The 18,419-nt window shown below is 38.7% G+C and overlaps 1 protein-coding gene across 3 annotated transcripts in view; it reads left to right on the forward strand.

Annotated features, from left to right (window-relative positions):
* atp6v1c1a (ATPase H+ transporting V1 subunit C1a) overlaps positions 1-18,419 on the forward strand; it is a 90,486-nt gene that overhangs the window by 50,258 nt on the left and 21,809 nt on the right. For all 3 annotated transcript variants that reach the window (XM_043688526.1, XM_043688525.1, XM_043688524.1), the window contains exons 5-7: positions 4,170-4,264; positions 13,158-13,249; positions 17,484-17,582. In XM_043688526.1, the coding sequence (XP_043544461.1) occupies positions 4,170-4,264; positions 13,158-13,249; positions 17,484-17,582 (286 nt within the window). The remainder of the gene's footprint in view (positions 1-4,169; positions 4,265-13,157; positions 13,250-17,483; positions 17,583-18,419) is intronic.

Here is an 18,419-nt window from a genome sequence, read left to right on the forward strand (position 1 = left end):
CCAGCTTAGTATCATCAGCAAATTTGCTAATGTTATTGCTAATACCATCTTCTATATCATTAACATATATTGTAAAAATCTGCGTCCCAGCACTGATCCCTACGGTACTCCACTGGTCACTGCCTGCCATTCGGAAATGGAGCCGTTTATCACTACTTTGTTTTAAGTTTGCTTTCAAGGTCAGTTTGAAGATTCCAGCTACTTCAGTTTGCTTGCTTTATTCCTGCGCAGTTTTTGTTTAGTTATAATTGAATGAAGTATTGCAGGGCAAGCTTCTCTCAGTAAGCTTGAGATAGACAGACAGTCATTTGACCATTTCTAGCAAGTCCATTCAAAGACCTACAATGCTCATCTATTAAATGTTTCGGGAGTTATTGTCTCACCTCTTTTGCCTGGAATTTAGTTTCACCTCTTGATCATTCAAAGTTACTTTTACATCACTTTGACATTGTGCTCCTTTTGGCATGGTGTTATGGTTTAATTCACAAAGCAGTAGTTCATATTTACTTGTAGCCTGAGTGGAACATGAATAACCTCTGAAATCTGAGCTATTTTGTCTGCATACTGTTGATGAAAATTATATTTCATTTGCATACTGATTTAAAATTGTTCAGTATAAAATCTAATTTCCTGTTCCAATTTCATGGCCAACACAGATAAATTCTGTATTTACATTCTTCACTTGTGCAATGTGTGTACTTCTACACTTTGAGTACTTAACGATGGATTTTGCAGTCAGCAGTGAAGGGTGTCATTTGTTGCTAACCTCAAGTTGCTCACAAACATCTAGCAATCTTTGGTCTGTTTTTCCTGTTCCTTGTGTTAAATTTGCCACCAAGTTAAAATCTTTTGGCGTGCAGTAGCAGTGATGTCGACAAACAGGCAAACAACTAATCGTATTAAAGCTTTTAGATGTGCCAAACAAGAAAAGATAAAATCACTTAGTAACTTCACATTTCATTTTTATTTGCCAAAGTAAATGATTGCATTATGATGAAGCTAAAAATTAAACTACTCTTTTAAAATTATTTCAAAAGTGTATGGAATCTTTTTATAATGTGGCAAAATTAGAAACTTGTTAAACATAAGCTTTCTAGGGCCAGTGAAGATAATGAACAGTAATTGTAAAATTAGCTGTCAGTTTAAAAACCCTGTTACATCTCGTTAAACAAGATCCAACATTTTCAAATATTTTTCCGGAGATTAACATTGTAATGGTGGATATTCTTAATTCACGGACTTCCTATTGATTACTATCTGGAGGTGTCTCAGCAGGCTACACTGTAGAAAAGAGTAAAATGTTTCACAGCACTGTCTCGTTTTTCCATGTTCTGCATATGTACCAGTTCCAGACGTTGTACTGTTAACCCTGGTAGCCTGGGTATAGGAACTTGCAACTCATTTATGCAGTGGTCACGAATCCTAGTTGGTCTGGGATTATATGTTAGATGTGCCTGACTGAGTATAAAAGACCAGACTGATTTCTAATGTAGTACTGAAGGAGCGCTTGGCTGTTGGAAATGCCCTTTTTGCATATTAAAAAAACCAAAGTGCATGGTCTGACTCTGAAGAAATACAGCAGTGTGATTCTTAATGTCCTGACCAATATTTATCCTTCATTTAACATCTCAAAAATGGGTTATCTAGTCATTATCATAGTGCTGTTTCTGGGTGGTTGCTATGTGCAAATTGGATGTCACATTTCCTACATTACCATGGTGATTTCAGTTTCAGTGTGGATCATGACTGTGACATTTGGTGGCAGTGGAAAGTTCTACATAAGCACAGTCCTTTTTTAAAAGTATTGTAATGAGTTTGGTCATGTCAGTTGTGATTTATTAGCAGCATATGAGACTTTGGTTCCGATGGCTGCAGAGTTTAGTCTCATTCCTAAAATGTGAGCACATAATTTAAACTGGTACTTTATGGCAATACTGAGGGAATGCTTATCTGCCAAATCTGCAGACCTTCAGATGAGATTTTAACAAGAAATCTTGGCTGTCATTTCAATTTGCATTGATTATAGCCCTGTACATGACCTCAGGACAGATGCTTTACAGCAATTATAAGACCATAAGACATAGGAGCAGAAATTCAGCCATTCAGCCTATCAAGTCTGCTCCAACATTCAATCATGGCTGATAAGTTTCTCAACCCTATTCTCCCACTTTCTCCCCGTAACCCTTGATTCCCTTCATACTCGAGAACTTACCTACCTCAGTCTTAAATATACTCAATGACCTGGCCTCCACAGCCTTCTGTGGCAATGAATTCCACTCTCTGGCTGAAGATATTTCTCCTTATCTCCATTCTAAAAGGTCTTCCCCTTTTACTCTAAGGCTGTGTCCCCGTGTTCTAGACTCTCCTACCAATGGAAACATCTTCCCAACATCTAGTCTGTCCGGACCATTCAGTATTCTGTATGTTTCAATTAGATCCCCTAGCCCCCCCCAATCCTTCTAAATGCCATCGAGTATAGACCCAGAGTCCTCAAGCGTTCCTCATATGTTAAGCTTTTCATTCCTGGGACCATTCTCATGAACCTCCTCTGAACATGCTTCAAGGCCAATGTATCCTTCCTGAAATATGGGGCCCAAAGCTGCACACACTATTCCAAATATGGGCTAATCAGAATCTTTTAGAGCCTCAGAAGTACATCCTTGCTTTTATATTGAAGTCTTCTCAAAATAAATGCCATCATTGCATTTGCCTTCCTACCTACTGACTCAACCTGCAAGTTAACCTTGAAGAATCCTGAACTAGAACTCCCAAGTCTTTTTGCGCTTCAGACTTGTGAATTTTCTCCCCATTTAGAAAATAATCCATGCCTGTAGTCTTCCTACTAAAATGCATGACCTCACATTTTTTTTCATGTTGTACTCTTTCTGCCGCTTTTTTGCCCACTCTTCTAACCTGTCCAAATCCTTCTGCAGCCTCCCCCTGCCACCTCAATGCTACTCAAGAATTTACCTTTCTTTGTATCATCTGCAAACTTAGCCAGAATGTCCTCAGTTCCTTCGTACAGATCATTCATGTCTCAAGTGAAAAGCTGTGGTTCAAACACTAAGCTTTGCTGAACACCACTTGTCACTGGCTGTCATCCTGAGAAGGACCCTTTTATCCCTGCTCTCTGCTTTTGGCCAGACAGCCAAGCTTGTATCTGTGTGAGCTTGCCACCTTGCCTCTAACACCATGGGCCCTTATCTTACTCAGTAGCCACCTGTGTGGCAACTTCTCAAAGGCCTTCTTGGAGTTCAGGTGGATAACATCCATTGAATTGCCTTGGTCTAACCTGCTCACAACTTCCTCAAAGAATTTTAGCAGATTTGTCAGGTATGGCCTCTCCTTGATGAAATCTTGTTGATTTTGCCCTGTATTAGGCTAATCGTTTGTAATTTTCTGTCTTTTTCCTTACTCCCTTTTTAATCAACGATGTCACGTTAGTGATTTTCCAGTCCTCTGGGACCCTTCCTGATTCTAGCGATAGATGAAAGATCAGCATTATCGCCTCTGCTATTTCTTACATACTTTTGAAGTGTGGTTATTCCTCTCAACCAAGTCATTAAAGGAATGCGTTTACTGATCAAAGTTGTTTGTGTAATCACAAATGCTTATTGGCTTTCCTTTATTGCAATAGTGACAATGCTTCAGAAGTTGTTTTGTTGGCTGTGGAAGGGTTTGGGATATCCTGAGAAAGATGCTAATAACTCCAAATCTTTTGCGTTGTGTACATTAAATATTTCACTGTATTTAGTTATATTTCTTGTAAAGTATAATTTGTGAAACCACTGAGCAGGGAAAAAATCATGTTTAAGTACTAGTAATCTATTCCTGGTTTGATTTTTTATTTATTTAAATAATCTTGATTTGCAAAATATGAAACAAAATGTATTTTTAAACAGGTGTTTTGACTATTTCATGCAATGTGTTAAACATTGTGTGAAATACTGTCTGTGCATCAAAATATTTCAGATGTGTGTAAGTTTTATTGAACTATTTTTAGTCTTTGTCATTGACTTTTGAATTGTAATGTGGGAATTGCACACACTGAATTATTTCCTACTGTTAATGTTGGCTAATTTGTGTTTTTCCTTAACTATTGCTTTGTTGTGGAATAACTGAAAATTTTCTTTTGTTATATTTTTAAAGAAAAAGTTCTTTTTTTTTAGTTGATTTGGTCACCTATATCACAAGATTTCAATGGGACATGGCGAAGTATCCAATCAAACAGTCTCTAAAGAATATTTCTGAAATTATTACTAAGGTTGGTGTGGTTTTAATGTTAGAAATTTCATATGGTATCAGCACAAAATTTGCATCATCCCAAACTTAGAGATGTTGTGTGGAATGCCAAAGATGATTCAAACAGTTAGGAGATTTATAACATTGAAGTTGGTACACTCACGTTGAATGCTTGTGAGCAGAACTTAACCTGTTTTAGATTTTACTCTTGTTGCTAATGCATTGTTCTGTAGTGTAACCGAATAACGCATATAGGTATAAGTTTAATGTTAATAATTGGGAGCAGGTGCGATTTACTGATTTTTGCTGGGGTTAACTGTGGGGTGTTTAGTGATACTGAGGAAAATAAAAATTACAAATTTATGTTTTATATACTGTTTCCTTTTTGAATACTTTAAATGTTAAAATTTAAGGTTTAATTTGGTAAGAATCAAGCTTTTATTCTGCACATGTTTCAAAGAATTTTTATTAGCATTGGTTCGTGTTGATTCTGATATGATTTTCTGAGAAGCACTGAATGAGCTGAATATCAATGTCATAGTGATAACCAGGGGTTCTTAAACTGGGTCTCTGTTCATGGAAACTTTCTGGGGCTCTTTGAAACAATGTGCAAATGCACCCTGTGTAACTGCCTCGGGCTCTGTGGTACATATAAATAAATAATTGACAATAGGAACAGAGTTTGGTTGAGTGGAACACAGATTACCAGTTAGCCCTGTTGTTACCAAGTCTGGTTGGCAAGTGAGTTCATGCTTGTTCAAGAGAGAGGTTTTATAAAAAATATTTGCACATTACATCCTTCAACATAAGGGCACCAGATGACGAGAGCACCTAGGTCATGTCTTTCCAAATGTAGTACTGAACATAATGAGTAATGTTTAATGTTATTATCTCAAGATAGGTGTCCATAATTACTTACTCAGAATAACAGAGGTACTGCAGTGCAGAAGGAGGTCATTCAGCCTAGCATGTCTGTTCTGGCTCTTCAGTTGAGCATCCATATCTAATGCCATGAGGGTTGGTTAGCTTAATTAGCTTGACAGCTGGTTTGTGATGCGGAGTGACACCAACAGTGTGAGTTCAATTCCCAGACTAGCTGAAGTCAATATAGGAGGGGTGTCCCATCTTCCCAACCACGTTCATTGTCTGAGGTGTGGTGATTGTCTGGTTAAACTCAACAGTCATTTCTCTCTAATGAAAGAGCAGCCCTGTGGTCCTCCTGAGGCATCTACTTTTACTTACCAGTACCTAATGCCAATCATAAATTTCCCATCACCTTATTTCTATCCAAATAATCATACAATACCCTTTTGCATGCCTCAATTGAACCTGCCTCTTCACACTTGCAGACAGTACGTTCATACCCTAACTATTCTATGTGGAACAAAAAAATCTTTTCTCACCTCATATTTAGGACTTTTAGAAGTCACTTCAAATTTTGTTCTTGGTTCTTGATCTTCCAAGTGCGAGAATAGCTTCTCCCTGTCTATTTGATCCAGCCCCTCATGATTTTGAAAACTTGTGTATCAAATCTTCTCTTAACCTTCCGTCCAAGGAGAACAGCCAAAACCTGTTCAGTCTCCATTTGCAAAAATGTTCGAAAATCATTGCTTGTAACAATTAGGCACTGATGCTAAATTTTATGTCCTCGAACAGCATAACTGTGCCCTTTCCATGTAGTACTGGGAGTAACCGCTTTTGTGCTTCTGCAGAAGATATAAAATGGTGAGGAGTTGGCAACATTTGAGTTTCTCTGCAATGCTCTTGTTCTTGATGGTGTTAGCTTCTTGAATTAATCTGCATTGTTAAAGAGTTATGTCTTATATTGTATGGTCTGCTCACTACGCTAGGCTGTTCACAAGAATTGTTTTCAAGTTTTGTGGTTTTTTTCAAATCCTCTTTGATTGAAAATACTTAACTGAATAGATAAACTTATATATGTTTGCTTGGGGCTAAACTTTAGAGTAGATTATTTGTGTATTTTAGAATGGATTGAAATTGAAAGCTATAAAAAGTGTTACAATTAAAAGAGTACAACCTACATTTTCCCACAAGACAATCCTTATAAACTATATTTCTATTGTGTGTTGCTCTAAGATTTTATTGATCAGTTATGTTTTAAGTGTAATTCAAAACTTCTAGAAAATGCTTTGAGACACTCATGTTTTATGGTTGCAACTGTGTTCATTGTAGAAATGATTCTGTCTAAAAACGCTGTCAATAATGAATCGACTACATATACTGAAACATGTTTTGTTCCCATTCAATTCATATGTTCGTTTTATACAAAAATGTTGAGTTGAAAGGGAATCAGAACGACTTCACCATTTTTTAAATTCACTATTGGGATGTGGGTGTTGGCTGGGCCTGCATTTATTGTCCATTCCAAGTTGTCCTTCAGAGGATGGTGGTGAGCTGCCTTCTTGAGCCGCTGCAGATATCAAATGCAATGGCTGAGTTCTGTAATGGTTTTGTATCAATCAATTTGGTCTCTCTTAGATGACATTTGAATTAGTTGAATTACTAAGACCAGAAGAAATGGGAACAGGGTAGGCCATTTACTTATCAATGAATTTTGGTAAATTATTTATATCCCCCTTGCAACCTGACTTTCCATCCATTTTGTCATCTGCAAATTTGACAGTGCATTCACTACCTTTCTCTAAGTTATTAATATATATTGTAAACAGTTAATGGTCTCTGTACTGATCCCTTTGGGATTCCACTGGTCACTGGTTGTCAACCTGAAAAAGACCCCCCCCCATTTGCTGTTTTTTGCCAATTAGCTCATCCTCTGTCCATGCCAGTATACAACCTTGAACACCATGAGCTATGAGCTCTGATCTTATGACTTTACCTTTTGTGAATTATTTACTAAAGTGGTTAATGTCATTTCGTCAATCTGAATAGAATTATATTAATGGGGACTAATGTGTCATAAAATGTTTAAGAAGTTCTAAACATGAATATCATTCCCAAATCCCGGTGCTTCCACACTAGTCAGCTGATTAGCAATGCAGGTAAGAAACACACTCTGATTGGAGAAGCATGAGAGAGACAACCTGAAAGGAGAAAACAGCTTGTCACTGATTCTGATTTACACATAATTGCGATAATGTGGCCTAAATGTGAGCCCTAGTAATTAACACTGTCTAAATCTCAGTCTTCCAGATATTCTGGTGCTGGGTACACAGCATCCATTGATTTTGGTCCCTTTTCTATTTTGTCAGCATTGGGGAAAGAATTCCTTAAGACCAAAAGACATGGGTGAAGAAGTAGGCCATTTAGATCATTAAGTTTCTCTACCCTTCAGTGTGATCATAGCTGATCTGATTATCCTCAACTCCATTTTCCTGCTGTTTCCCCATAAACCTTGATTCCCTTATAAGTGAACCTTCTCTGCCTCAAATGCCAGTATATCTTTCCTTAGGTGGGCCCCAACTGTTCACTGTAGCTGTGGTCTGATGAGAGACTTGTATAGTTTTCGCAAAAGCTTCCTGGTTTTATACTCCACTCCCTTTGAAATAAAGGCTAACATTCCATTTGTCTTCTGTACTACCTGCTGAACTTGGAGGCTAGCTTTTTGCGATTCATGGATGAGGACTCTCAAATCCATCAGTTCCATCGTTCTCTGCAGTCTTTCTTCATTTAAATAATATTCAGTTCCTCTTTCTGCTGAAATGCATTACCTCACATTTTCTCCTATTATGTTCCATCTGTTAGGTTTTTGCCCGCTTGGTTAAACTGTCTCTATCCCTCTGCAGACTCTTTGTGTCAGCTTTACCACTAGTCTTCCCACCTTATCATCGGCAAACTCTGCTGGGACTGTAACTGTTTAAAATATACATTGACTTCTCTCATCTAATACGTTAATGCATTTTACAAATAACTGTGGGCCCAGCACTGTTCCCCTGCATTTAATGCCGCATTTAAATTTACTGCTTAAAGGCTCAAGTCCTACTTTATTTATTTATTTGGTCAAAGTTTCAGAATTAATTTTTTGATTGAAAAATATTTTACATGGAAAAATTGAAATTTCTTGACTGGAGATTTCTGCTTGGCATCAATATGGATTGATTGATATTGGTTGATGAAACAAGTTTTTTTTTAAGACAAGCTGCATTCTCCTTCCACGTGTCAGCACAAAGTGCACTATATAGCAGTTTATTTAGGAACAAGGCCTGCCTTTTGACTCTGGATTGTGAAGGTCAGTTGACAGCCTTTGCACCAAAGCTATATTGCCTGTTAACTGACCATTGAGCTTTATACTTACAATCCAAAAATGGGAACACTTTCCAAATCTATCCTCCCAAGCCGTGAAGCAGTTTTCTGTGCTTCAATGAGATAATTCTTCTAAACTTGCTACTGGCCCGGTCTCCTTGATTTCTCCTACAGGACGATCTTATTATCTCTGAGGCTTGCCTGATGAACCTTTGTTACATTCTTTCAATTACCACTTATTTTTTTGATATGGAAGCCAAAACTGCATGTAATACCCCAGGTGTGTTTTTCTTAAGGCCCCAGATGATTGCATCAAGACATTTTTTATTCCTTGTGCTCATCCTCTTACAATGAAGGCTTTGTGTATGGGGAATTGTGTCTCACTAACTTAATTGAGTTTTTTGAGGAAGTGATGAGAATTGATGAAGGCAAAGCAGTGGATGTGGTCTATATAGAACTCAGTAAGGCGTTTGATAAGGTTCTGCATGGTAGACTGGCTAACAAGGTTAGATCACATGGAATGCAGAACAGGCTCCAAGATAGAGGACAGAGGTTGGTGGGGGAGTGTTGTTTTATTAGACTGGAGGCCTGTGTTTAATAGGGTGCTGCAAGTATCAATGCTGGGTCCACTGCTTTTTGTCATTTATATAAATGATTTGGGTTTGTGCATCCGAGGTATGGTTAGTAAATTTGTAGATTACACCAAACTGGTGGCGTAAGTGGACAGCCTAGAAGGTTACCTCAGAGGACGGAAGGTTTTTGGTCAGATGGGCCGATGGACTGAGGAGTGGCAGATGGAGTTTAATGACATCTCCCCTAAACCTTCCTCCACTCACCTTAAAATTATGCCCACTTGTGATAGCCATTTCCACCTTGGGAAAAAGTCTCTGGCTGTCCACTCTATCAATGCCAGTCATCATTTTGTTTACCTCTATCAAGTCACCTCTCATCCTTCACTCCAATGAGACAAGCCCTAGCTCCTGCAACCTTTCTTCATAAAATATGCCATCCAGTCCAAGTAGCATCCTAGTAAATCTCCTCTGCACCCTCTCTCAAGCTTCCACATCCTTTCTATAATGAGGCGATCAGAAGTGAATATAGTATTCCAGGGCTTTATAGATCTGCAGCATAACCTTGTGGTTCTTAAACTCAATCCCCCCCCACTAATGAAAGCCAACACACCATATGTTTTCTTAACAACCCTATCAGCTTGCTTGGCAACTTTAATAGATCTATGGATGTGGACCCCAAGATCCCTCTGATCCTCCACACTGCCAAGAATCCTGTCTTTAACCCTGTGATCTGCATTCAAATTTGACCTTCCAAAATGAATCACTTCACACTTTTCCAGGTTGAACTCCATCTGCCATTTCTCAGCCTAGCTCTGCATCCTGTCAATGTCCCATTGCTATCGAGAACAGCCCTCCACATGATCCACAATCCACAACCTTTGTGTCATTGACAAATGAGCTAATGCACCCTTCCACTTCCTCATCCAATCATTTATAAAAATCACAAAGAGCAGAGGTCCCAGAACAGATCCTTGCAGAACAGCATAGTCACTGAACTCCAGGCTGAATATTTTCCATCTTCTACCATACTGTCTTCTATGGGCCAGCCGATTCTATATCCTGATGGCCAGATTTCCCTACATCCCATGCCGCCTTACTTTCTGAATGAACCTACCATGGGGAATCTTCTCAAATGCGTTGCTCAAATCCATGTACACCACATCCACTGCATAACCTTCATCAATGTGTTTTGTCACATGCTCAAAGAATTCAGTAAGGCATGTGAGGCATACCCTGCCCCCATCAAAGCCATGCTGACTATCTGTAATCAAGATATGCCTTTCCAAATAATCATAAGTCCTTTTTTTCAGAATAATTTGCCCACCACTGACATAAGACTGAATAGCCAAGGTCTTTTCCCTGGGGTGGGGGAGTCCAGAACTAGAGGTCATTGGTTTAAGGTGAGAAGGGAAAGATTAGTAAGGGACCTATTGGGCAACTTTTTCACACTGAGGGTGGTGTGTTTATGCCAGAGGAAGTGGTGAAAACTGTTATAATTACAACATTTAAAAGGCATCAGTGAGTGGGTAAATTAATAAGAAGGGCTCAGAAGGATCTGGATTAAATGCTGGCAAATGGGATTAGATTAATTTAGGATGTCTGGTTGGCATGGATGAGTTGGATGAAAGGTCTGTTTCCATGGTGTACATCTCTGACTCTGTGACTTTATAAAAGCAAACATGTTACTTGTTTTCCTGAGCACCTACATGTTTTTAGTGATTAATGAACAAGGGTACAGAGCTCCTTTTTGTATATCAGCACTTACCAGTCTCTTGCCATTTAAGAAATGCTCTGCAAAGTGAATATCTACCAAAATGGGTAACTTCAACTTTTTTCCGCATAGTATTCAACATGCCATGTTTGCCCATTCACTTTGCAAATAAATTATATGGATTGTGAATAGCTGGGGTCCAAGCACTGATCCTTATGGTATCCCACTGGTCTCAGCTTGTCAACCTGAGGGAGACTTGTTTAATCCTATTCAGTTCTCTGGCCATTAATCAATTCTCAATCCATGCCAGTATATTATCTCTAATCTTTTTAATGCTAATTTTGCGTCTTAACTTGCTGTGTAGGATCTTTATTGAAAGCGATCTCAAATTCCAAATACATCATATCAGTTGTTTCCTGCTTATTTATTCTGCTAGTTTCATCATCAAAACTTCCAAGTTTGTCAAGCAGAATTACTGTTTCATATACATTCATATTTATAGTGCTGAATCTTATCATTATTTTCTAAGTGTCCAGTTATCACATGCTTTTCACTAGATTCTAGCATTTTCACTGTTTCTATTGATGTCAGGTTGGCAAGTTTGCTCTTCAGTCTTCACATTTTTTTTCCCTTAAAGGCTCAGTTACATGTGTTAGCATTTTGTTAGGTTTTCTGTTGTGTGCATAATGGTTATATTATGCAGTTAAAATAGCACTTTAAAATTCTATTCAAATTTCAATGGCAAATTCCTTCAAGTATTCTTATTTTAAAGCAAAAACGTGCATTTTTCTAAATGTCAGGCAGTCCCTCAGAGAGCTGCACAAAACATTCATATTCTCGAGTTCAGAGTGGAGTTTCTGTTGGTGGGGAAGTCAAAACAAAGTTATTAGAATAATGGAAGTTTATACTGTGTTTAGAAAACATTTTATATCTAGTTATTACTATTTTCAGGGTATACATTATTGGAATTTTACATTTATTAATAGTTTCCTTTCCGGCTATTAACAGAAATGCGACAGATTTTAACTTCTATCTGTTAAGTAACCTTTGACCATGTTCCACTGTCTTACAAAATCAAAATAATTGGTTGCACTAAGGTTAGTGGGATGATATTCAATGAGTTTTTATTTTAAAGAAGTGAATGAGTAACAAGGCTGTTTGAGGCTGAAGTCGTTCAAAATTCTGGTAATGGGTTGTGGGAAGGCTACAGGTTGCAAAAGAAGTCTGAATCAGAATGTGGATACTTTGGTGACACAGTGCTGATGGAGGGACTTGTAAATAAGGATAGATTTTGAAATTATATTGAGAGCTTTACATTGGTAAGAGAGGTGAAGGGCACGCAAAGCAGATGTGAGCTTACAGTAGAGATACAGAGAAAGGCATTCACAAAGTAGTTAGATGCCAATATGCAAACTGGCACTAAAAGAATTATTACTATTAAGTGGCGCTTTCCAGCCTTTTTCATGTATGCTCAAACCATGGTTATTTCCAGATTATAGAACTCACTGGTTCAGAGGAACCTGGGTATCTGGTACCTGAGTCTCAAAAGGTTAGCGTGCACGTACGGCAAGTGATTATGAAGGCAATTGGAATGCTGCTGTTTTATTGTTGAGGGGAATGGAATATAAAAGCTGGGATATTTTATTACAGCTGTACAAGGCCTTGATGAGACCACATTTGGAGTCCTGGTCTCCTTTATTTGAAAATAATCATTGGAAACAGTTCAGCAAAGGTTCTCTTCTCTCATTTCTAAAAGTTTTATCCTCTGAATAAAGGTTGAATAGGTTGGGCCTGCACATATTGGAATTTGGAGAGGAGAGATGAATTTATTGCAGTGTTGGAGATTGAGGGGAAGTGATGATGTTTACCAGGATGATGCCCCTTCTTGAGGAAGATTAGAACTATGGAACACCAATTGAAAGCACATCTCTTGAGAGTCATTAAAATGTGAAATTCTGTTTGCCAGAAAGCAGCAGAGATTTTGTCACTGAATTTACCCGATGTTTTGATTTTTGATAGAAATTGAGGGTTGTGAGGGACAGACAGGAGATAGAGTTGAGACCACAACCAAATCAAGCATGATCCTACTGAATGACAGAACAGATTTGAAAGACCTAATGGTTGCCTCTTGATCCTAAATCCAGTGTTCCTGGACCCATGCTTTTAGAATTTCATTCTTTGATGACTTGAGATCTTTTATGATTTTTGCAAAGAAATTTAAACAATGTAATTGATTAATGATTGCCTCTGTGAAAAAAGACTAGCTATAGTTTACATAATAAACTTAGTGTAAGTAATTACCAGGTACCATAGAAGATTTAACTTATTTTTACTTGTTTTATTTGTACGCTGTTTATGGGTAACAAACATAATCATCAATTAACTGTTAAATACTCTTTACAAATTTGCAGCAAGTATCTCAGATTGACAATGATCTGAAAGCAAGAGCATCAGCATACAACAATCTGAAAGGAAATTTACAGAATTTGGAGAGGAAGAATGTGTAAGTTTTTTGTGTATTGTGGTTTACAGTGAATTATTTTGCCTTTTACTTGTGAAGTGATGATTTTAATTATTTTTTTTTTGTTCCTTTCTTTCTCTCACCTCAAGACTCTGAACTGATCTATCTCAAATATTCATTTTTCAATCACAAGTTGAGATTTGCTACAACAAAAGAACTATTCAAAGTTATGATGAAACTACTTTCGGGTTCAGTAGTTACAACAGCAATAATTCATACAAGTGTATTTGTATGGATATATAATGTAATAATACCTCCAGGGCAATTCACAGGTGCATCATAATACAAAAATATAAGGAAGGTATTATGTATTAGCGAGTTTTGAGAAGATTTGTAACTCCACATTGAGGCTCTAAATGTAGGTTTGCTCATTGAGTTGGAACGTTTGTTTTCATCAATATACTAGGTAACATCTTCAGTGAGCCTCCGGATGAAGCACTGTAGCCAGCTTTCTTTTTATGTTCTTGGGTTGGTGGTGACATTTCCTATGGTGATGTCATTTCCTGTTCTTTTTCTCAGGGGATGGTAAATGGGATCCAAGTCAATGCATTTATTGATAGAGTTCTGGTTGGAATGCCATGCATGTAGGATTTCTCGTGCGTGTCTCTGTTTGGCTCGTCCTAGGATGGATGTGTTGTCCCAATCGAAGTGGTGTCCTTCCTCATCTGTATGTAAGGATACTAGTGAGAGGGGGCATGTCTTTCTGTGGCTATTTGATGTTCATGTATCCTGGTGGCTAGTTTTCTGCCTGTTTGTCCAGTGTAGTGTTTGTTACAGTTCTAGCAAGGTATTTTGTAAATGACATTAATTTTGCTTGTTGTCTGTGTAGGGTCTTTCAAGCTGCTGTTTTAGTGTGTTGGTGGGTTTTTGGCTACCATGATGCCAAAGGGTCTGAGTAGTCTGGCAGTCATTTCTCAGATGCCTTTGATGTAGGGGAGGGTGGCTAGGGTTTCTGGATGCCTTTTGTCTGTTTGTTTGGGTTTGTTGCTGCGAAATTGGTGTACTGTGTTCATTGGGTACCCATTCTTTTTGAATACGCTTTTATACCTGATTTTCCTCTGCTCTCTTTGCGTAGTTTCTCTTTGGAGTGTGTGGTGGCTCGTTGAAATAATGTTCTAATGCAGCTTAATTTCTGGATATTGGAATGATTGCTTCTGTAGTTCAGTATTTGGTCTGTATGTGTTGTTTTCCTGTAGTCGCTGGTTTGAAGTCCCCCATTGGCTGTTCGCTCTACTGTGACATCTAGGAATGGCAGTTTGTTGTTGTTTTCCTCCTCTTTAGTGAATTTTATGCCGGTAAGGATATTATTGATGGTCTTGAAGGTTTCCTCTACTTTGTTCCGTTTACTAATAACAAAGGTGTCATCCATGTAGCGGACCCAAAGTTTAGGTTGGAGGGTTGACAGAGCTGCTTGTTCAAGTCTCTGCATTGCTGCCTCTGCTAAGAACCCTGATATCAGAGATCCCATGGGTGTTCCGTTGGTTTGTCTGTAGGTTATCTTGTTGAACGTGAAGTGAGTGGTAAGGCAGAGGTCCACTAGCTTGACAATACTATCCTTGCTGATGAAGTTGGTGGTGTTTGGTGTATGTGTCTTTGGGTCTTCTAATAGTGTAGTCAGTGTTTCCTTGGCCAGGTTGATGTTAATGGATGTGAACAGGGCTATTATGTCAAAGGAGACCATCATTTCATCCTCTTCTATCTTGGTGTCTTTGGTTTTCAGGAATTCTTGGGTGGAGTGGATGGAGTGGCGTGAGTCTCCTACTAAGTGTTTTAGTCTTTGGTGTAGCTCCTTGGCCAATCTGTAAGTTGGTGTTCCATGTAGCGAGACTATGGGTCTGAGGGAGGCTCCTCGTTTGTGAAGTTTGAGTAATCCGTAGAAGCATGGTGTGTTGGATCCATCTGGTTTCATTTTTTTGGAAGTCAGTCTTATTTGTTTCTCCAGATTTCTGAAGTTTTTTTCAATAGGGTTGCGATTTGGTTCTCCAGTTGTAGGGTCAGGTCTGTTGCCACTTGTTAGTAAGTGTTGGTATCTGCAAGTAGTGCATCACTTTCTCAATGTAGTCTCTTTGATTTAAAATGGCTGTCAAGCATCCTGTGTCTGCAGATAGGTTAACAATGTTTTTTATCTTTTTTTTAGTATTTCTTGTTCTTTCCTTCCTTGTGTATTGAGTGTGTTTCCTTCCTTTTTCCTGCTTAATGTTGGCGTGACTACATGTCTATTGGTTTGCTGGGTTTCTTCTGTGAGTTGGTTGTCTTTCTGTGTTGTTTCTAATGCTGCTAAGAAATCTTTCTTATTAGCATCCTGGAAGTTGTAATTTAATCCTCTCACTAAGACTGCTTTTTCAGTGTCAGTTAAGGCTCGGTCAGAAGTTCTTTTTAATCCATGTTTCTGTTGTCAGTGTTGTTATTTTGTGAAAGTTTGTCTAGTTTTTTCATTTTCTATGTTTGTTACTGACTGATTACAATGACTTATTGTATTGCGTTTGTCCATTCATGGTCTGTTGCATGAGTGAGTGAAGATTTTTGGTGCAAACATTTCCAGTTGTACTTACTGAGTCTGTTGTGGGCATCATTAATCATTTCTCGAAACATTCAGTGGCTGTTTTGCTCTGCTATTCCTTTGGCTAGTGGGGTGTTAAGGGGAGGTTTGTATTTATGATATTTAGGTAGTACCTGTTTCCTTTTGCATTCGTGCAGCAAGTACAGTTGTTCACAAAAAGACATGACCTATTCTCACTAATATCTTTAAATAAAGATGAGGAAGGACACCACCTCGACTGGGACAACACATCCATCCTAGAACAAGCCAACAGAGATACGCACGAGAATTCCTAGAAGCATGGCATTCCAACTGGAACTCTCAATAAACACATTGACTTGGATCCCATTTAATACCCCCTGAGAAAAAGAACAGGAAATGACATCACCATAGGAAATGTCACCACAGGAAATGACATCACCAACCCAAGCATATAAATAGAAAGCGGGCTACACAACCAGTGCTTCATCCAGAGGCTCATTGAAGTTGTTACCTAGTATGTTGACAAAACGTCTGAAAACTAACCTTCCAGCTCAGCGAGCAAACCTACATCCAGGTATAAGATATAACTGACCAAAAGCTTAATCAAAGATGTACATCTAAAGGAGGAGAACAACATAGAAAAGTGGAGTGTATTCTGGCATGGCCACCAATGATGGAGTGCTTAGAATTAGAGATGCAGAAGAGGCTAGAATTATAGTAGAGGTATCCATTTCTGTGGCTGCAGGAGATAACAGATTGGAGAAACATGGTCATGGAGGGATTGGGAAGAAAGAGAATTTTAAATCAATGTGTTAATTAATGAAAGCCAGTGTAGATTAGCAAGCACAGTTTTCAGGGAGAATGGGATTTATTGCAACTTGAGATATGGGCAGCAGAGGTTTGGGTGACCTCAAGTTTACAGACAGTAGAGTGTGGGAGACCAGTTTGAAATGTACTGAATAATCTAGTCTGGAGGTGACAGGCATGACTTAAGGTTTTAGCAGCGGTGAGCTGAGGTGGGTATCACCATAGGAAATGACATCACCAACCCAAGCATATAAATAGAAAGCCAGCTATACGACCAATGATGGTTCGAAGTGAAAATAGACAGTCTTAGTAATGAGGAGAAAGTGAGGACTGCAGATGCTGGAGATCAGAGCTGAAAATGGGTTGCTGGAAAAGCGCAGCAGGTCAGGTAGCATCCAAGGAGCAGGAGAATCGACATTTCGGGCATGAGCCCTTCTTCAGGGCTCATGCCCGAAACGTCGATTCTCCTGCTCCTTGGATGCTGCCTGACCTGCTGCGCTTTTCCAGCAACACATTTTCAGTCTTATTAATGAGCCAATGTGAGTTCAAAACTACTGCTACGGTCAAATGTGACACCAACTTTGGGAGCACTAACTTTATCTGACTGTTTCCAGGGGGAAGAATTTAGTCAGTGACGGAGGAACAAAAACAATGGCTTCAGTTTCCCCAGTATTTGAGAGAATTATGCCCATGTGTTGCCAATTTTGTTCGATTTGAATTAGGAATGCATCCTCATCTTTGTGATATTCTAAAAATGAATGCTTGATTCATGGTCTCAACCTTAATTGCATCCTTTTTTAGAAGCAGTTACAAATATCGATGTATTACTACCGTTCTCCTGGAAAAAGTATGTGACTTGCAATAATTGATCTGTGTGGCCATTTGCAGGGGAAGTTTGATGACAAGAAGCCTGGCTGATATTGTGAAGAAGGAAGACTTTGTAATGGACTCTGAATATCTCACCACATTGTTAGTAGTTGTCCCAAAGTAAGAATCCTTTAAAATTTATTTTAAAAGCAAGGAAGGTTTTGAAATGTGTGCTTGGTTAATATGGGGGAGAAAGATAGAGTCATAGAGATGTACAGCGTGGAAACAGATCCTTCAGTCTAACTCGTCCGTGCTGACCAGATATCGTAACCTAATCTCGTCCCACTTTCCAGCACTTTTCCCATATCCCTCTAAACCATTTCTATTCATATACCTATCCAAATGCCTTTTAAATGTTGTAATTGTCCCAGCCTCCTTCTCTTCCTCTGGCAGCGCATTCCACGCACACACCACCTTCTGCCCCTTAGATCTTTTTTAAGATTTTCCACTCTCACCCTAAACCTCTAGTTCTGGACTCCCCCATCCCAAAAAAAAGACCTTTTGTATTTACCCTATCCATGCCCCTCATGATTTTGTATACTTCTATAAGGTCATCACTCAGCCTCTGACACTCCAGGGAAAACAGCCCCAGCCTATTCTGCCTCTCCCTGTAGCTTAAATCCTCCAACCCTAGCAACATCTTTATAAATCTTTTCTGAACCTTTTCAAGTTTCACAACATCCTTCTGATAGGAGGAAGACCAGAATTGGGCACAATACTCCAAAAGTGGCCTAACCAATGATGACATCCACTGCTCTTCCCTCATCAATCCTCTTCATTACTACTTCAAATAATAGCTGAAATTTCTCAAATATCTGAAGGAAGTTGAATTGATGTATTTTACATGGACAAATTAGAAATTAAATTAAAAGGTTGCATTTTGGAAGGGGTTCAAGGAACCCAGGAGTTTGCAATCACAAATCTTTGGAGGTGGTAGGATATGTCAGCAAGGCTATC

Source organism: Chiloscyllium plagiosum, chromosome 4 (genome assembly GCF_004010195.1).
Source record: "Chiloscyllium plagiosum isolate BGI_BamShark_2017 chromosome 4, ASM401019v2, whole genome shotgun sequence".
Classification (NCBI taxonomy): Eukaryota; Metazoa; Chordata; class Chondrichthyes; order Orectolobiformes; family Hemiscylliidae; genus Chiloscyllium; species Chiloscyllium plagiosum.